The sequence below is a fragment of the Mesoplodon mirus genome, assembly GCF_964341445.2.
Source record: "Mesoplodon mirus genome assembly, chromosome: 2".
Taxonomy (NCBI): Eukaryota; Metazoa; Chordata; class Mammalia; order Artiodactyla; family Ziphiidae; genus Mesoplodon; species Mesoplodon mirus.
This window is the reverse complement of record NC_138977.1, coordinates 166,019,477-166,034,705: the sequence shown is the minus strand read 5'-3', so window position 1 is coordinate 166,034,705 and position 15,229 is coordinate 166,019,477. Positions and strand designations below refer to the sequence as shown.

General features: G+C 36.0%; 1 protein-coding gene across 9 annotated transcripts in view; it reads right to left on the bottom strand.

The window, feature by feature from the left end:
* Positions 1–15,229, bottom strand: part of CPEB2 (cytoplasmic polyadenylation element binding protein 2) — a 65,417-nt gene that overhangs the window by 1,456 nt on the left and 48,732 nt on the right. For all 9 annotated transcript variants that reach the window (XM_082637581.1, XM_082637583.1, XM_082637585.1 and 6 more), the window contains 5 exons: positions 14,451–14,540; positions 9,183–9,301; positions 8,807–8,921; positions 6,650–6,831; positions 1–2,560 (listed from right to left, as the gene is read on the bottom strand). The exon at positions 1–2,560 is cut by the window's left edge and continues 1,456 nt beyond it. In XM_082637581.1, coding sequence (XP_082493707.1) covers positions 2,333–2,560; positions 6,650–6,831; positions 8,807–8,921; positions 9,183–9,301; positions 14,451–14,540 — 734 coding nt within the window. In that variant the 3' untranslated portion in view covers positions 1–2,332. The remainder of the gene's footprint in view (positions 2,561–6,649; positions 6,832–8,806; positions 8,922–9,182; positions 9,302–14,450; positions 14,541–15,229) is intronic.

The window sequence follows — 15,229 nt, the reverse complement described above, 5'->3', positions numbered from 1 at the left end:
TCATCATATAATTTATTTTAGTGTTCACTATTTAATACATGAAAAGGCTCTTCAATTTTAAACATTAAGCAGAAATTATGAAAATAAAGTTTAAAAATCTGCGAAATTAAATATCTAAATAATTAACATTGCAAAACTACTGATTTCTTTTCTAAATTCCAAAAATTGAGGTATAGCAAAGGAGATGTCATCAGTCAAAAAAAGTGTGCCATAAAATAGCTGACTGTTGGAAAAATCTCTCACAGAGATATAAAAATAGTGCATAACAAATGTCAAATGGATCAAGGTTGGCAGGGTTAGGGTTAGAAAAGAATGCTCCAAAAATCTGGAGGATCATGGTTAAGTAACAAATAGGGAACATTGACAAATAAATTAGTAAAAAGCTCTTCTGAAAACAGCATCAACTTTAAACATTAAAAACTTGAACCACAACCACAATAAAACAGCAGAGTTAGACATGAACCACATATTTTTACAGTACAAAAAAGCACACCATAGACAACCAGTATTAAGATCAACACTTTGCTCACATGAAGGATTGTCCCAAGGGGCTGCAATACGGCAACACCCTTGTAATTTTCTCTCTTTAGAGTCAAGAATCTTATTTCAGCATTTTAAAAAAAACATCTACCATTGCTGGGTGCTTTGCTTAGATTGCAGAGTAACTCTTACATTAAAATATAGGGGCTAGTTGCATTAAAAATGCTCTAAAGAGAAAAAATATCACTAATGATATTCTAATAGTGTTCAGTACCAAAAGAAACTCATTAACTATTGCATGTTTCCATGCCACTTTCTCAAAAAAACTGCAAGCAAAGTCATTACCAAAATTCCTTCATCAAAATTTTTTTTTAAAAAAGCAATTCTTAACCATTAAGAACAACAATTTCCATGCAACAGTGACCCCAGTTTAGACAGAAGACCCCAATATACATAGGTCAAACATGTATGCAAGTTTAAGCCAGATTTCACCATTATCTTTAAGGTAAAATTGAATTTTATGCAACTAGCCATCTGTATATTTCCCCATCTCCATTTTGACTTTACTTAGGTTTACTAAAGTTTTGCATTCTTTGATAAAGTTCCTTTGTTTAAATATGGGCTTCCTGCGGGTCTTACATTTGGTGACCAGTTAGCAGTGTGCTGGCCATCTTTGGTTTATAAAGGATGTCTTAACCATGAACTATCAAAGGGGCTAAAATCAACTTTCTTTAAAATTCTAGTAATTTTCTTTTACTCAGTCTTTTATCTATACTATATCACTGCACATGAATTAGAACCGCACATCACAAAATTGCACAGGGATTACAAATATTACATCCAGTCTGCATAAAATCAAATTCCACTACTGACCAGATCACAAAATGGCTGCACTCTCTAATCTAAAACTAATTTGCATATTGTACACATGTAGGACATTTTTTTTTAACTTGAAGTCACAATAATGCATGCAAGTTTGCTTTTTTTAAACAAATTTTATAATTTGTTCATGCTACCTAGATTCAAGAGAGCTTTTTTGAACATTTGCAATACCTCACCTCTTGTTAGTTAATAATTCTAGTGCATGCATATGGTGTATACAGGTAAGTAAACATGCATTTTTTTTTTCACATTCTAAAACTATGGCAGTTTAGGCCATATTGTGCTGCCTGCATTTTATCTGCAATGCAGTGTGTCTCTAACGTTTTCAATCCCGTATTAATAGGTGGCATTTACACATAACACCTATATAGCAGCAAAGCTAATACAGCTTGTGATTAAAAATGTTTAAAAATAGCTAATAAATCAGATTATCTTGAGGTATTATTTCTTGCAAGTCAAAATGGAGAGCAAAAAAATCAACCCTAATTTTTAGTTTATGTATACACTGAAAATAGCAACAATAAAAATAAGCATTTGTAGCAGACATATTCCATCTTCACTATTATTTTGCTACCTTTGGTAAATTACTGGGGCAGATCTTGAAGTTAAAAACCCACGTTTAGAAATAAGTGCACGCTTCACCCACTATATAGCAGCAGACTGTTTGCCCCTACGCAAAACATTCTCATATCTAATTTTAACTTTACATATAAAAATAACTTGGAGAAAATACAAAAAAACATTTTATATTAACATGAAAATATCACAAAAATTAGTAAGCCTGAGATGTAGGGTTTTGGTGAAAAACAAGAGGCTTGTAGTGTTTTGGCTGCTGATAAAGATGCATGTATTGATAGCTGGGGTGAAAGCAGAAGAATGCACTTATTTCTTCTGCATGTCAGTATCTTCAGACACAGTAAGCCACATGCACCCTTTCTTTCCTTGTTAAACAGAGGCAGGTTTGCTATTCTTAGTTCCAGCGGAAGTGGATCTGACGTGGGCGATCAGCACCTTCCTTTACCAATGGCTTATGGAACTCACGTCCTGCACGAGAGTGGATATTTGCCCAACAAAACTCACAGTAATACTGCAGGCAAGTGACATTGGCACAAAAAAAGGGAGCAAATTTTCCACCACAGCGTGCGCCCTGGCATTCATCACACATCTGGTCATCTAGCACATATGGCTTTACCTCCACCTAGAAAAAGAGAGAAAACATATCCCATTAGGTCTGCTTCAAAAGTCACTTTAGCAATGCTTTAAAAGGTTCATACAATGTTCTAGAGAAAAGGACCAACATTCAATGCTGAGAAAGAAGGCCTCTTCCCTGGGTAATAGCTTCACCATATAGTAGGTTAAAAAAAATTAAATCATTTTGTTCTTATACTAATCTTTTTTATGTTTCATGTTCATAATTGACCATATGATTAAATGAGCTCTTAGTTTGGTAATTTTATTGTATTTTGATATGTTTTCTTCTGAGAACTATAAACTGAATAGTATTTAAATAACTCTCTTTTCCAAAGACAAAAAATAATTTAAAAAAACTATATAATCCTAATTGATTCGCAAAACATTCCACCCTCACCTTTCTTGAAGTAACATCTTTAAAACACCTGTGTGTTAATATTTTCAGAGGTGGGGGTGACTGTGAGTGAAAAACAGAAGGGTTTGGAAGACAAATAGTATTTACACCTTTGTTTTCTTATTCCAGTGCCACTTGTGAGATGGCATAACCCAGCAGCCACTGATCATGGCAACGTGTCTCTACTACAGGTGAGAGCGATACCCTGCTTGTAAATAACTGGTACAGACAAACCAGAACTGTGGATAACCTTATTAAGGGTATGTCTAGACTTCTGTGAATTTATAAGATATGAAGTCAAAGTCCCACTGTGAAAGCCTGACTCAGAAGAAGACCTCAGACTTAGGTCAGCTCTAAATACTAAACTTTTTAACCTCAGTTTCTGTATCTGTGAGATGAGAAAGGCAATAGAACCTGCTTTATAGAGCTGTAAGGATTAGATTATGCAAGTAAAAGCCCTGAAGATAGTGTGGCACATGGCAAATACTCTGTATATCAGCATTAGCTACTATTAGCTGCAACAGCCTTGTTTTCTGGCTTGTAATAACTTTATGAATGAAAGGTTACTACTTTTGTTTGACTGAATAGTGCCAGGCAGCCTATGATCTCTGCCTTTCCTCGGGAGAGGAGAGAAAATTGAGCGTTTAAAGGGCTTGGTTTGCCCAAGGTAAAAAATAATGACCCAACAATTTCTATTTTGAATGTATTCTACTGAAATACTTGCATGTGTGCAAAAAATGAATATATAAGGGTATTTTTCTTCAGTATTATTTTGAACAAAAACAATAACAGCAAACTAGAAACAACCTAGTTGACTGATGAAAAGAACTGTAAAACAAACATTTGACAGGAGGGTAATAAAATTACATTTTTGTTTTTGTATTTATATTTGTATTGTATTGTACGTTTTGCATTTGTATTTCATGGTTAGGGTTAGGATAAACGTATTTTATATATATTGGACATTTTATTGTCCTAAATTGTATCTTTTGCATATTTTTAAATTCTAGATATTATTTTATGAAGCTAATCTACTTAACTCAAAATCAAAACTTCAAAGATGAAAAACTGGATTTCAAATTTATGATTTTAGAATACAGTCAAAACCTATTTGCGATTAATAATAATCTCTAACAGCTCTTGAATGTGTGAAAGGGAGTTTCATTGATTCTTCACTATTCTTATTCTCCATTATTTTCCCTTTTTCACTTCAGAGGAGCTATCTGTGATACACAATCACCTGGAGTCATAACTAATAAAATGATTAATAATTAATTAGCCAACTTGAAGTATATCACAATTCACTCAGTAACTACCAGAAGTCACAATGAATTATACTACTCATGGAATAACATATAAAATTTAAAATGATTTACACATTTGTGGTGACTGTTCTTCATGGCTATCAGGGAGATGAAAGTAAAATTCAAAGTGTTCATGAGCCTAAAGGTGAGTTGAATAAACAATTTTAATTCCCTCCAAATAAGCATCCTGTGTACCCTTGGATTATCAGCTATAAATTTAAATTTAATCTGTTTTTATGGTTTAATAACTATATTCTTATTAGAGAGATGAAAGGTATAAAGATTAAGGGTTTGGTTTTTTTGTATAAGCAAAACTAACAACTTGTAAAATATTTAAGGCTCAAATTCTTTCAAATAAAGTTCAAAACATACCTTAGTAGCACATATCTTAAAAAAGTAAACTTTTCTCTCAGGTAGTTCAATGCCTTTTTAAGAAGGCAAGTGTTTCTCAATTCACTTGCTTTCTATCAGGGTTTCTCTTTAAGAATCAATACGTTGCCCCAAATAATTGGTCCTCCACTATCATTTTGGAAACAAAGAGGTATGAAGCATGGCACTGCAATAATCTTTTCCCTCTGCTTCTGCATATTAAACAACTACAATTATATAATATGTAAATAACTTCCTCTGTGACCCTATCACCTCTCTGCAAAAGTAGGGGGTTAGACTAGATCAGTGGGCTAAAGCAGAGGTCCCCAAACCCCGGTCCGTGGCCCAGTACCAGTCTGTGGCCTGTTAGGAACCAGGCTGCACAGCAGGAGCTGAGCGGCGGGCAAGCAAGCGAGCAAGCAAGGGAGCAAGAGCGAGCAAAGCTTCACCTGCTGCTCCCCAGCTCGCAATACCACCTGAACCATCCCCTCCATCGCTCACATTGCTGCCTAAAGTATCGCCCCCACCCCACCTACGCCCGTCCGTGGAAAAACTCTTCCACGAAACTGGTTCCTGGTGTCAAAAAGGTTGGGGACCGCTGGTCTAAAGCATGGCTGGACATCAGAATCACCCTGGGGGCTTTACAAACTACTGCTGCCCATGCTGCATCCCAGACCAATTACAGCAGAATCTCTGGGGGTGGGACCCAGATGTCAAGGTTTTCCTAAGTTCCCAGGTAACTTTAATGTGCAGTGGAGGGTGGAAACTACTGAATGAGAGGAACTTTAAGGCTCAAATCAGTTAAACAAAATTTCATAGCATGTCTGAGTAAAAGCAGAGCCCTTTTTCTTAGATAGTTAATTTTTTTCTTTCTTTATTGGGGGGCAACATTTTAAGTAACAATGCAAACAAAAATGCCACTTTGCAAATGTGAACTGAATTTATGCTGTACGTCTTTTCTAAATGGTATGATTTGATAATTAAATTTTGGGGACTACTACTAGAGTCTATGGTCTGTAGGTATTAGTTAACCAGCTCCCCTGCCCCCAAAACAGTAAAGCCTCAGAGAAGAAGCTTCAATAAACTGTTACACTGGTAAAATAAGTACTCACTCAAGTTATATCTACTATAATGGGTATAAAAAAGTTAATTTACCTCATATTTTTAGTATATCTCATCTGTACTAAAAATGTAAACATGATTATTCAGGAACTATTCACAGATTTTAGCATGAGATAGATTTGTAAAGGAACAATTGAGTTTTGTTCACTCCTTTCTCTTATTTTAGATGGTAATCAGTATTAGAAATTATTCAATAGGGTAGCTCTCACAGTTATCATCCGTAACACTTCCTAAAAGTTCTTACTGTGATGACCTAAGCAATGCTACTAAAGAGTAAATGTTTTAAAGTTTAGGACAATCATCTATATATTTACTTTATTTACATATTTATTTTTTGCATATATTTAGGAAAATATATAAAATGTGTTTTTATTTTAGGTTTTATAAATCAAAAATAAGTAACACTTAAGTAACACTTAGTGCCAAGCTCTGTTCTAAGTGCTTCTACATATGTGAATTCACTTACTCCTCAAAATAACTGTGAAAGAGATACTATTACTGTTTTCCATTTTATAAGTGAGGAATAAGAGGCATAAAGAGGGTTCATGTGCCCAGGGTTACAGAACAACATATGGTGGAAATGGGATCCCAGGTAGTCTGACTCCAGAGTACAAGTTCTTAAAACAAGCTCTGCCTCTATAGTTAAAAGGATATTAAGACCTTATTGGCTGATAAAATTTTTTGAAATGCCTTTAAAATTATATTTTGTGTATTATACCTAAAATTTAAAGTCTACTCAAGAATTTTACATTTCAGGGATATTTTGATATAATACTCTTTAAGAGCTAAAGGAATATAGAAAAATAAACACTCGGTTTTTGAATTACATTATTAACTCTGTAGGGTAGTAAGCTTTGGATCAGCACCTCATGATAGGACTTAAATGATTTCCCAATATGCAACTTACACGTTTATCAATATCACCATGCTGAAGCTGAACGAACCGAGCACTAATGGCAGCAATATAGCTCTGCTGATTGGAGAAAGCAACTCGACCAGCACCTTTTGGATATTTTAGCTCAGGATCTGTATCAATTCCTGCATAACAAACGCCACCATACAGCCGGTCCATGATCATAGCAAGCTCCACTTGAAAAGGAAAAGAAGTTCACATCAAATGGGAGAGAACACAGTAAATCAACAATTTTTAAGTACTTTTTTTTTTAAAAAGTGAAAGTCAATAGGATAATGCTCTTTTCTAAATCTAATCCTTTCTCTTGTATACTAGAGCTCACCTGCTCTCACCACAGAAGAACTGGACAACTCAGCTGTCTACTGGACAAGTCATATTGATATTTAACAGACACTGCACCATTCAGTATGTTCTAAATGGCACTCCTGATCTTCCACCATCCAATTAAACCTACTCGAGCGAGTTTTTGCTGACTCAGGGAGCAATGGAAAAGATGAAGTTGTCAACTCAAGACCCTTGGCTTCATCCTTTCTATTTTCTTTTTTCCCCACTGTATATGCAACCCTGTGAACTTGATTTCCAAGACATATCTAGAATCCAATCTCTTTGCCTCCATCACTAACATCCTGTTTCAAGGTATCATTCTTTTTCCTCTAGATCATGGCAATAGCCTTATCTCCTTGTTTCTGCCCCCTGCCCCCTCCCCTGCCCCAAGTTTATTTTCAAAACAGCAGCAAGAGTGATTCTCTTAAAAATATAGCAGATACCAATGGCTTAACTGAAATTTCTCCTTGGGAACTCTGAATGGTGGCACAAACTAGCTTTCAAAACTAATAACACAATCTTCTTCCAACCTGCTCTTTCTCCAGTGTTCTTTATCTTCTCAGTTAGCAGTATCAGTGTCTACCTAGTAGCTTAAGACTGAAAACTGAGATTCAGCCTTTGCATTTATCTTATAAATATCTGTGACATCTGTTCACTTGGCTCTTCCACCACCACCACTATCACTAACCCAAGACACCACTATTTGTCTCCTGGACTGCAATAATAGGCTCCTAAATTGGTCTACCTATAACTACTCTCAACTTGACTCCCCTCTCCACAAGTCATTAACTAAACTGGTCTTTTAAAAATTAAAATATGATCATGTCTCTCTTTTACTTAAAAACTCTTCATTGGTTTCCAGTTTCTCTGAGGATAAATAACAAGTTAGCTATTAGACTTGTATGATCTGACTCCTATTTACTTTTTCAATGTCTTCTCGTATCTCTCACCTCATTCCTTATACCCAAGGCTGTGACTCTGGACTTCCCTCAGTCTCTCCGAGGCACTCTGCTTCCCTCCACTGAAGATCTTTGAATATGCTGTTCCCTTTGTCTGAAACACTCTTCACAACCTCCTACCACCTAACCCTGCTCCTTCTGTTCAATCTTTATATGTCAGCTCAAATACAAGTATCTTTAAAATATCAGACACAGCACATTTCCTTGCTGTATGCTCTTCTATTCCCTTTAGTCTTTCTTTGTAGTAGCTATGTCTGTAAGTATTTACATGTGTGAATAGTTCTTTAACATGCACCTCCCATACTGGAAGAGGATGTTTTCAGTGATGGAAGGCGCTAACACACTTCACAAGGGTACACAGTATCAAAAAACTTGCTTGTACGGGGGGCATTTACATCTATAATTATGTTCCTATATGACCTCTTCTGGTAGATCTCTGGTTCCTGATTACTGATGAACAGAAGTTTATCATTCACTTATATAAAGTGCCTTTAAAAAAAATCCCATATTTCTTCTTCAGATATCAGAATCAACCTCCATAAAAAGATCCCCAATTCTCATTATCTTAGAGAGTTACACTTAAGAAGTCATAAATGCAGTATTTGAATGGATTCTTCTTACAGAGTCTGTTTGGAGTTAGCTATCAATATTCATAGATGAGTGTCCACTTCTCCAGTTCCTTAATGGTCTTAAGAACAATTCTCAGAATCTGTCTCAAAATTCTGTAGCAAGCAACTATTGGAGCAGGAGAATCTGCCCTTCACCCACCCAGTGGTGACATGTACACAATAGTACCAAATGCGTACTGAATCAATTCATATTTAAATGACTTTTTTAAAAAACCAAAATTTGTTAACATTCTACTTACCAGCCCTTAATGGCCTAGGAACACCTCCAACAAAAATTGTTTTTCGAGGATCCAAAGGCTGAGAACCATCCATCACAAAATCACTATCACTTAAATTCCAAGGACGGATCTGAACCTATGAAGAAAATGACATTACTGTATTAGGTCTCACTCCTTTAATAGCTGATGAGCTTTGTGCCACTGTACTGTTCAAAATTTTGGATAGATGGGTTTGGAAACAAACTGTTAATATTTTATCCAGATACAATAAATTATATGAATTTTTAAAAATTGAACTCAAAATGGTAGTTTATTTATTTTTTCACTAACGATAATTTCAAAACAGTTTTTGGAAAACTTGCATTTGTAACTTAAAGTTTGAGTAGCATTTACTTACAGGTTTGTCCTTGATAGTAGGGCTGGAAACACACAGATAGAGTTTTCCATCTTCTTCAATACAAGCATCAATTAGTGCCTGGACTGAGCTCTCTTCTTGAAAGAGAAGGAATGCATAGCCTGTAATAACCATAAGAATGAGGCAATATGTCAAGGTAAGTGATTTCACCCCAAATTTCAGTATGGTTTAGAAAATACATGCCTTTGAAAAAGATGAAAAATAACTATAAAATAGGACTACAATCATTATACTTTCTCTAGGAGAGCATAATATCCTATGGAATACACACAAAAAGAGATACTCAGTAAAATAACTAGCTACTTTATATAGAGCACTTACTATCCGATACTGTGATAAGAGCTTTACGTGAATTATTTCATTTGATGCTCACAAGTCTATGAAACATTATTCCCAATTACAGAAGAAAACCCTGAGGTGTCAGGTGGTTAAACTACTTGCCCAAAGTCAGTCACATAAGCAAGTAGTTGGTTGATTAATTTCAAACCTAGATCAGCTCTAAGGTCTCCCATGATACTGTCTTCTTAAAGAATGTGGCAGGATTAACCAGTTGAGCATAGCAGGAGCTGAAGTTTCCTTCAAATGCCCTCAGGGTAAGACAAGTTCTAGAGCATACTTTTGCACAGGTGGAAAAGAGCACATGTGGAAAGGCCCAGGAATTTCCATAAGTAGAGGGAAAATTCCACAATCATCCTGACAACTTCCAAAGGATACTAAGAAAACTCCCTTAGGGAGGTTGGAATGAAACAGATTCCAGACTTCCCTGGTGGTGCAGTGGTTAAAAATCCGCCTGCCAATGCAGGGAACATGGGTTCGAGCCCCGGTCCGGGAAGACCCCACATGCCGCAGAGCAACTAAGCCCATGTGCCACAACTACTGAGACTGCGCTCTAGAGCCTGCGAGCCACAACTACGGAGCCCATGTGCTGCAACTACTGAAGCCCGTGAGCCTAGAGCCTGAGCTCCGAAACAACAGAAGCTACTGCAATGAGAAGCCTACGCACCACAACGAAGAGAAGCCCTCACCCACCACAACTAGAGAAAGCCCGCGCACAGCAACGAAGACCTAACAACAAAGACCCAACGCAGCCAAAAATAAATAAATAAATTCATTTAAAAAAAGAAACAGGTTCCTTCAGGATGGGTCAGACTTTTATTTTATTTTTTACATCTTTATTGGATTATAATCTCTTTACAATGTTGTGGTAGTTTCTGTTGTACAACAAAGTGAGTCAGCTATATGTATACATATATCCTCTCGCTCTTGAGCCTCCCTCCCACCCTCCCTATCCCACCCCTCTAGGTGGTCACAAAGCACGGAGCTGATCTCCCTGTGCTATAAAGCAACTTCTCATTAGCTATCTATTTTACACACAGCAGTGCATGTATGTCAGTGCTACTCTCTCAATTCACCCCAGCCTTCCCTTCCCGCTCTGTGTCCACAAGTCCGTCTCAAGGTGGATGAGCAGCAGAACACTTTTTTTCAAACAGCCTGGAGACTATGTTTGCACTTTGGATCCAAGTTCTTGCTTAGATTCCTGTACCTTTTGAAAATATGCCCCTCCTCCTTTCCTTGTGACAAGCAATTGTCAAATTTTAATCAAATATGATGTATCTAGCAGGCAGAATACAGTTCATTATAAAAAGAAGGCATCAAAATTTACATTACAAGTTTCCTGTTATGTGATTATTCCCAGCAGTAGATGACTATAAATGACCTAACAATACCCCTTTTCCTTGACAAGATTTCTATGCACAAAACCTAGAGCACTGAAACCTAGTCCCAATGTGAAGATGTCTTCAATCAGGCGAACCATGTCTGTGCCATTAAACAATGGGAAGTAAGAGGTCATGTTTTACTAGGAATTCAAAAAACACAGCTTATTGCCAACAATGGCTTTTAGTGCCACAAAGGTCTGATGTGACACACAGAAAAAGTACTTCATTTTAATAAAATTACAATACCTGATTGCATAAATAAGCCATAAAGCCAACCTACACAAATAGAAACTTCCAAAGGTATGATTATGCAAGATTAAAACCACATCTTAGAACTTTTTAATTGCTAGAAACAATTTAAATAGGCTTGAAAAAATTTTAAAAAGACTGGTTTTCTTTATATGAAGGCTTTAATTTTGATACGAGCTAAGGTTTTATTTATTTTATTTTTAAATTTATTTTTTTATTTTTTGGCTACACCACATGGCATGTGGGATCTTAGTTCCCCAACCAGGGATCAAACCCGTGACCCCTGCATTGGAAGCGCCGAGTCTTAACCACTGGACCACTAGGGAAGTTCCCAAGCTAAGGTTTTGAGAGCTGTAATTGTTTTGTAATAATTGAGGAGATATAAGACTGATTTACTAAAATAGTATTTTAAAGTCAATATTTTTAATGTTATGTTTTTATGATGTTAATTTCTGATAGTAATATTTTAATACTGCTTAATAATTTTTGTGATTATTATGGAAGAAATGTATCACAAAAATTAATTAAGCAACATGGCAGGTAAATTATGATCTAGTTAAGGCAAGCCATTAAATATTATAAAATACTCGTACCAAAAATACCATCTAATAGTTCTTTAGAATTTATTAGCATAAGCTAATGTTTACATAGGGTGAATCTTATTCACTGCAAAGGACAGGTATGTATAAGTGTGGCTCAGGATCCAATGTCTCAAGTCATTACCTTAATTATAAGGTAGCTTTGTCAACTGGATGCTTCTACACCAGTGTTTTCCAAACCATGGAAAATGATGAATTACATCAATGACAAAAATGCTTGAAAGCACAAGGTTTAGGAACATTGGTCTTTGGCAATGAGTACAATTAACTATAATTATACCAAAATAGTATGATTTGCCACTGCTAATATTTGTTGTTGTTTTTTCTTGTTTTCAGTTTGAGAAAATAAACTAACAACTACCACAAAAACCATAACAATAACAATGCAACAGCAACAAAGACAGCAACTATTCTGTTTCATGAAATTAGTGCCAACCTACCTTTCTTACATTTCTGCATATGCAGAAAATATGTATCTGTCTTGACAAAAACTAATTCTAATACCTTTCTAAAATTATATTTCAACTCCTGCCTGGAACTCTATTGAACAACTTTTTTTTTTTTTTTTTGCGGTACGTGGGCCTGTCACTGCTGTGGCCTCTCCCGTTGCGGAGCACAGGCTCCGGACGCGCAGGCTCAGCGGCCATGGCTCACGGGCCCAGCCGCTCCGCAGCACGTGGGATCTTCCCGGACCGGGGCACGAACCCGTGTCCCCTGCATCGGCAGGCGGACTCCCAACCACTGCGCCACCAGGGAAGCCCACAACTTTTTAATCTATCTAAATTGCACAGTATCTTTTAGATTTAGTTCAAAATTTCTCAATGAAGCTTTCCCCCACCTACTTCAGGTCAAAGGATAAACTATCCTACAGTATTTATAGTTGTATATATCATTTATTAGGCAACTATCAACCCATGAATTACTGAGAATACAAAGATGAGTAAAGACACAGTCTGAGAAATTAATGGAAGAATCTGACATTAATAAAACAAAAGCATATTTATAAAATTGTAAAACTGTAATATTGCAACTGTGAGGAGTGCTCTGAAAGGGCACAGTTCTAGAAGGGCCTACAATAGGAGGATTTGACCTCATTAGGTGGGTCCTTAACAGTTTCCCACCAGCAACTGATATTTAAGCTGAGAAAAGTAGACATGCAGATGAAGAGGCAGGGAAAGCCTTCAGGTCAAGAGAACAACAAACATAAAAGTCCTGAGGCAGGAGAGAGCAAGGCCAGTTTGCAGAGCCAGAAAGAAACAAGAAGCAATACTGGCAGAAGGAACAGGATGGGGAGGGCGGGCAGGAAGAATGCATTTTTGCCTTTATCCTAACAATAAGAGAAACCATTGATGGGTTTTAAGCTGGAAGCAAGGAGTAGCACCATCAGATTGTTTTCACAGATATTACTCTAGCTATGCTGTGGGAGAAAAACTGGAGATAGCCAGAAATGTGGACAGACTAGTCATACACCTGAAATAGTCCAAACGAGGGATGATGGTAGTTTAGGCAGGACCATTAGAAACCAACAGGCATTTTTATTGAACACTCAGTAAAATAAACTGTATAAAAGGACAGGATCATAACACTGAACAACAGATTAAAACTAAGCTAAGAAATGAACATCTACATCAATATGGAGCTAATTTTCTCTCTACACCAAGGATTCAGGACCTCCAGGTCCAGTAAACTCCAAAATCATGTGAAAATTTAGAGTATATGGAGACAGGTCCATATCTCTAACTAGACTGTCATGGAGGCCTGGGATCTAGAATCTCTGGTTCAAAGGATTCTGTAAGCATTAGATCTAAAGGTATTAAAAAAAAATCACCACATTATTCCATTTCTCTAAGGAACTACATAAACCACTAATGGAAGTTCTATAATTCTCAATGACAAAAAGTAGAGACGGCCCATATAATTTATCACCACAATCCCTTAGCTAGTTTTTGTATGCCAATAACTCTTAACATGTTTCCTTTCCTGGAGACAAAATCAGATTATTCAATAGATCTACTGGAGTCTTTTTTCCAGGCTTGAAAATCCACTCAGCCATGAGAATAACAGTGTGTTTTTTCATTTCTAAAATTACATTTCAATAATATTCAAAGTAAAGTCTTAGTCTTTCAACCTCCCCTTTCTTTTATTCACTTCAGAGAATGTGCCATTAGCAATCTGACTGACTGGATTCATGTTTATTTCTCTCCCCTTGCCTCCCCTCCTCACTCTGGGTGGGTGAGGTGATCCTTCCTGTTCCCACTGACTGTGGCATTGCTTTGCTCAAATGAATGTGCGCTCAATTTGTGATTCTTGTCCTCTGGTGACCAGTCACAGTAGTATCCTGGCAATATGTAAGTAACACAACTAGGCATCCTCTGCACATTTTATCTCTTTATGTAGTTGAGTTTTTTCTGACCATTCATTTTCTTCTCTATCTGAATTCACCAAGAGTATATACTGCTCTCTTGTTATCTGCTATTATCTGGAACACTTATGTGTATCTTGCAATACTTAAAACAGTCATAGGTTTATATTTTATTCTCACTTCACACATTTCTTAAGTTCACTGATCAGAGACACTTTATTATATGTCTGTACCCAAGTTACTTAGAATGATACTTTAGGCAGAGAAAATTAGCTCTCATATAACTTATTCCCTAGCAAATATTAACAAAAAAATCTCTTACCTTTTGGTGGAAAATAGGACTTGCTTTCTGCTTTATGAGGCCAATCTACTACCAAAGGCCCAAATCTTCTGAAGCTAGCAGTTATTTCATCTTAAAAAAGTACAATAATATGCATTAGGAATCAGTTTTAATGATCCATTCTAAAAAACTCCTATATTTTATATGTTATTTTAAAGATTTAAAAACTTAAAGTACCAAATACCCTAAGATAAACTAGAATATAAATACTAGAAACATGTCTAATATCCTCACTAAAATGATACATAAATCTTAATAGCTATTTTAATCAAAATAGTTTTTAAGTAGCACATTGGCTAGAATAATCAATTCAGTGTGACTTCTATAATTTTATATACTAATGTATGGACACTAATGGATTTATAGTATACCAAATCATAAGTATCACTGGCTTGAAAAACATGCCAACATTATATCAAGTTAAAGATCCATAAAGAGATCCATTACTGCTTGATAAAGTAAAATATTGTAGGAAAAAAAGGGCTGCTGAAACAAGACATGTAAAGCTATAATATTTCTAAAATATACTACAGTCTGATACGTGCCAGGTAGTTTCAGTGAAAGACATACAGGTCACATCCAATGACATGTTCTAGGTTATTTTATCACATGGAAACTTTATTATACTGATTAATACATAGAATAAGTTTGTGGATATTTGAATCACAACTGAAAAAATTTCCAAAATGTAGCAATATATTCTCTATTAGTAAGTTGTGAACGAGAGTGGCAGATTTCCCACAGCTTTGCGAATATTAGTT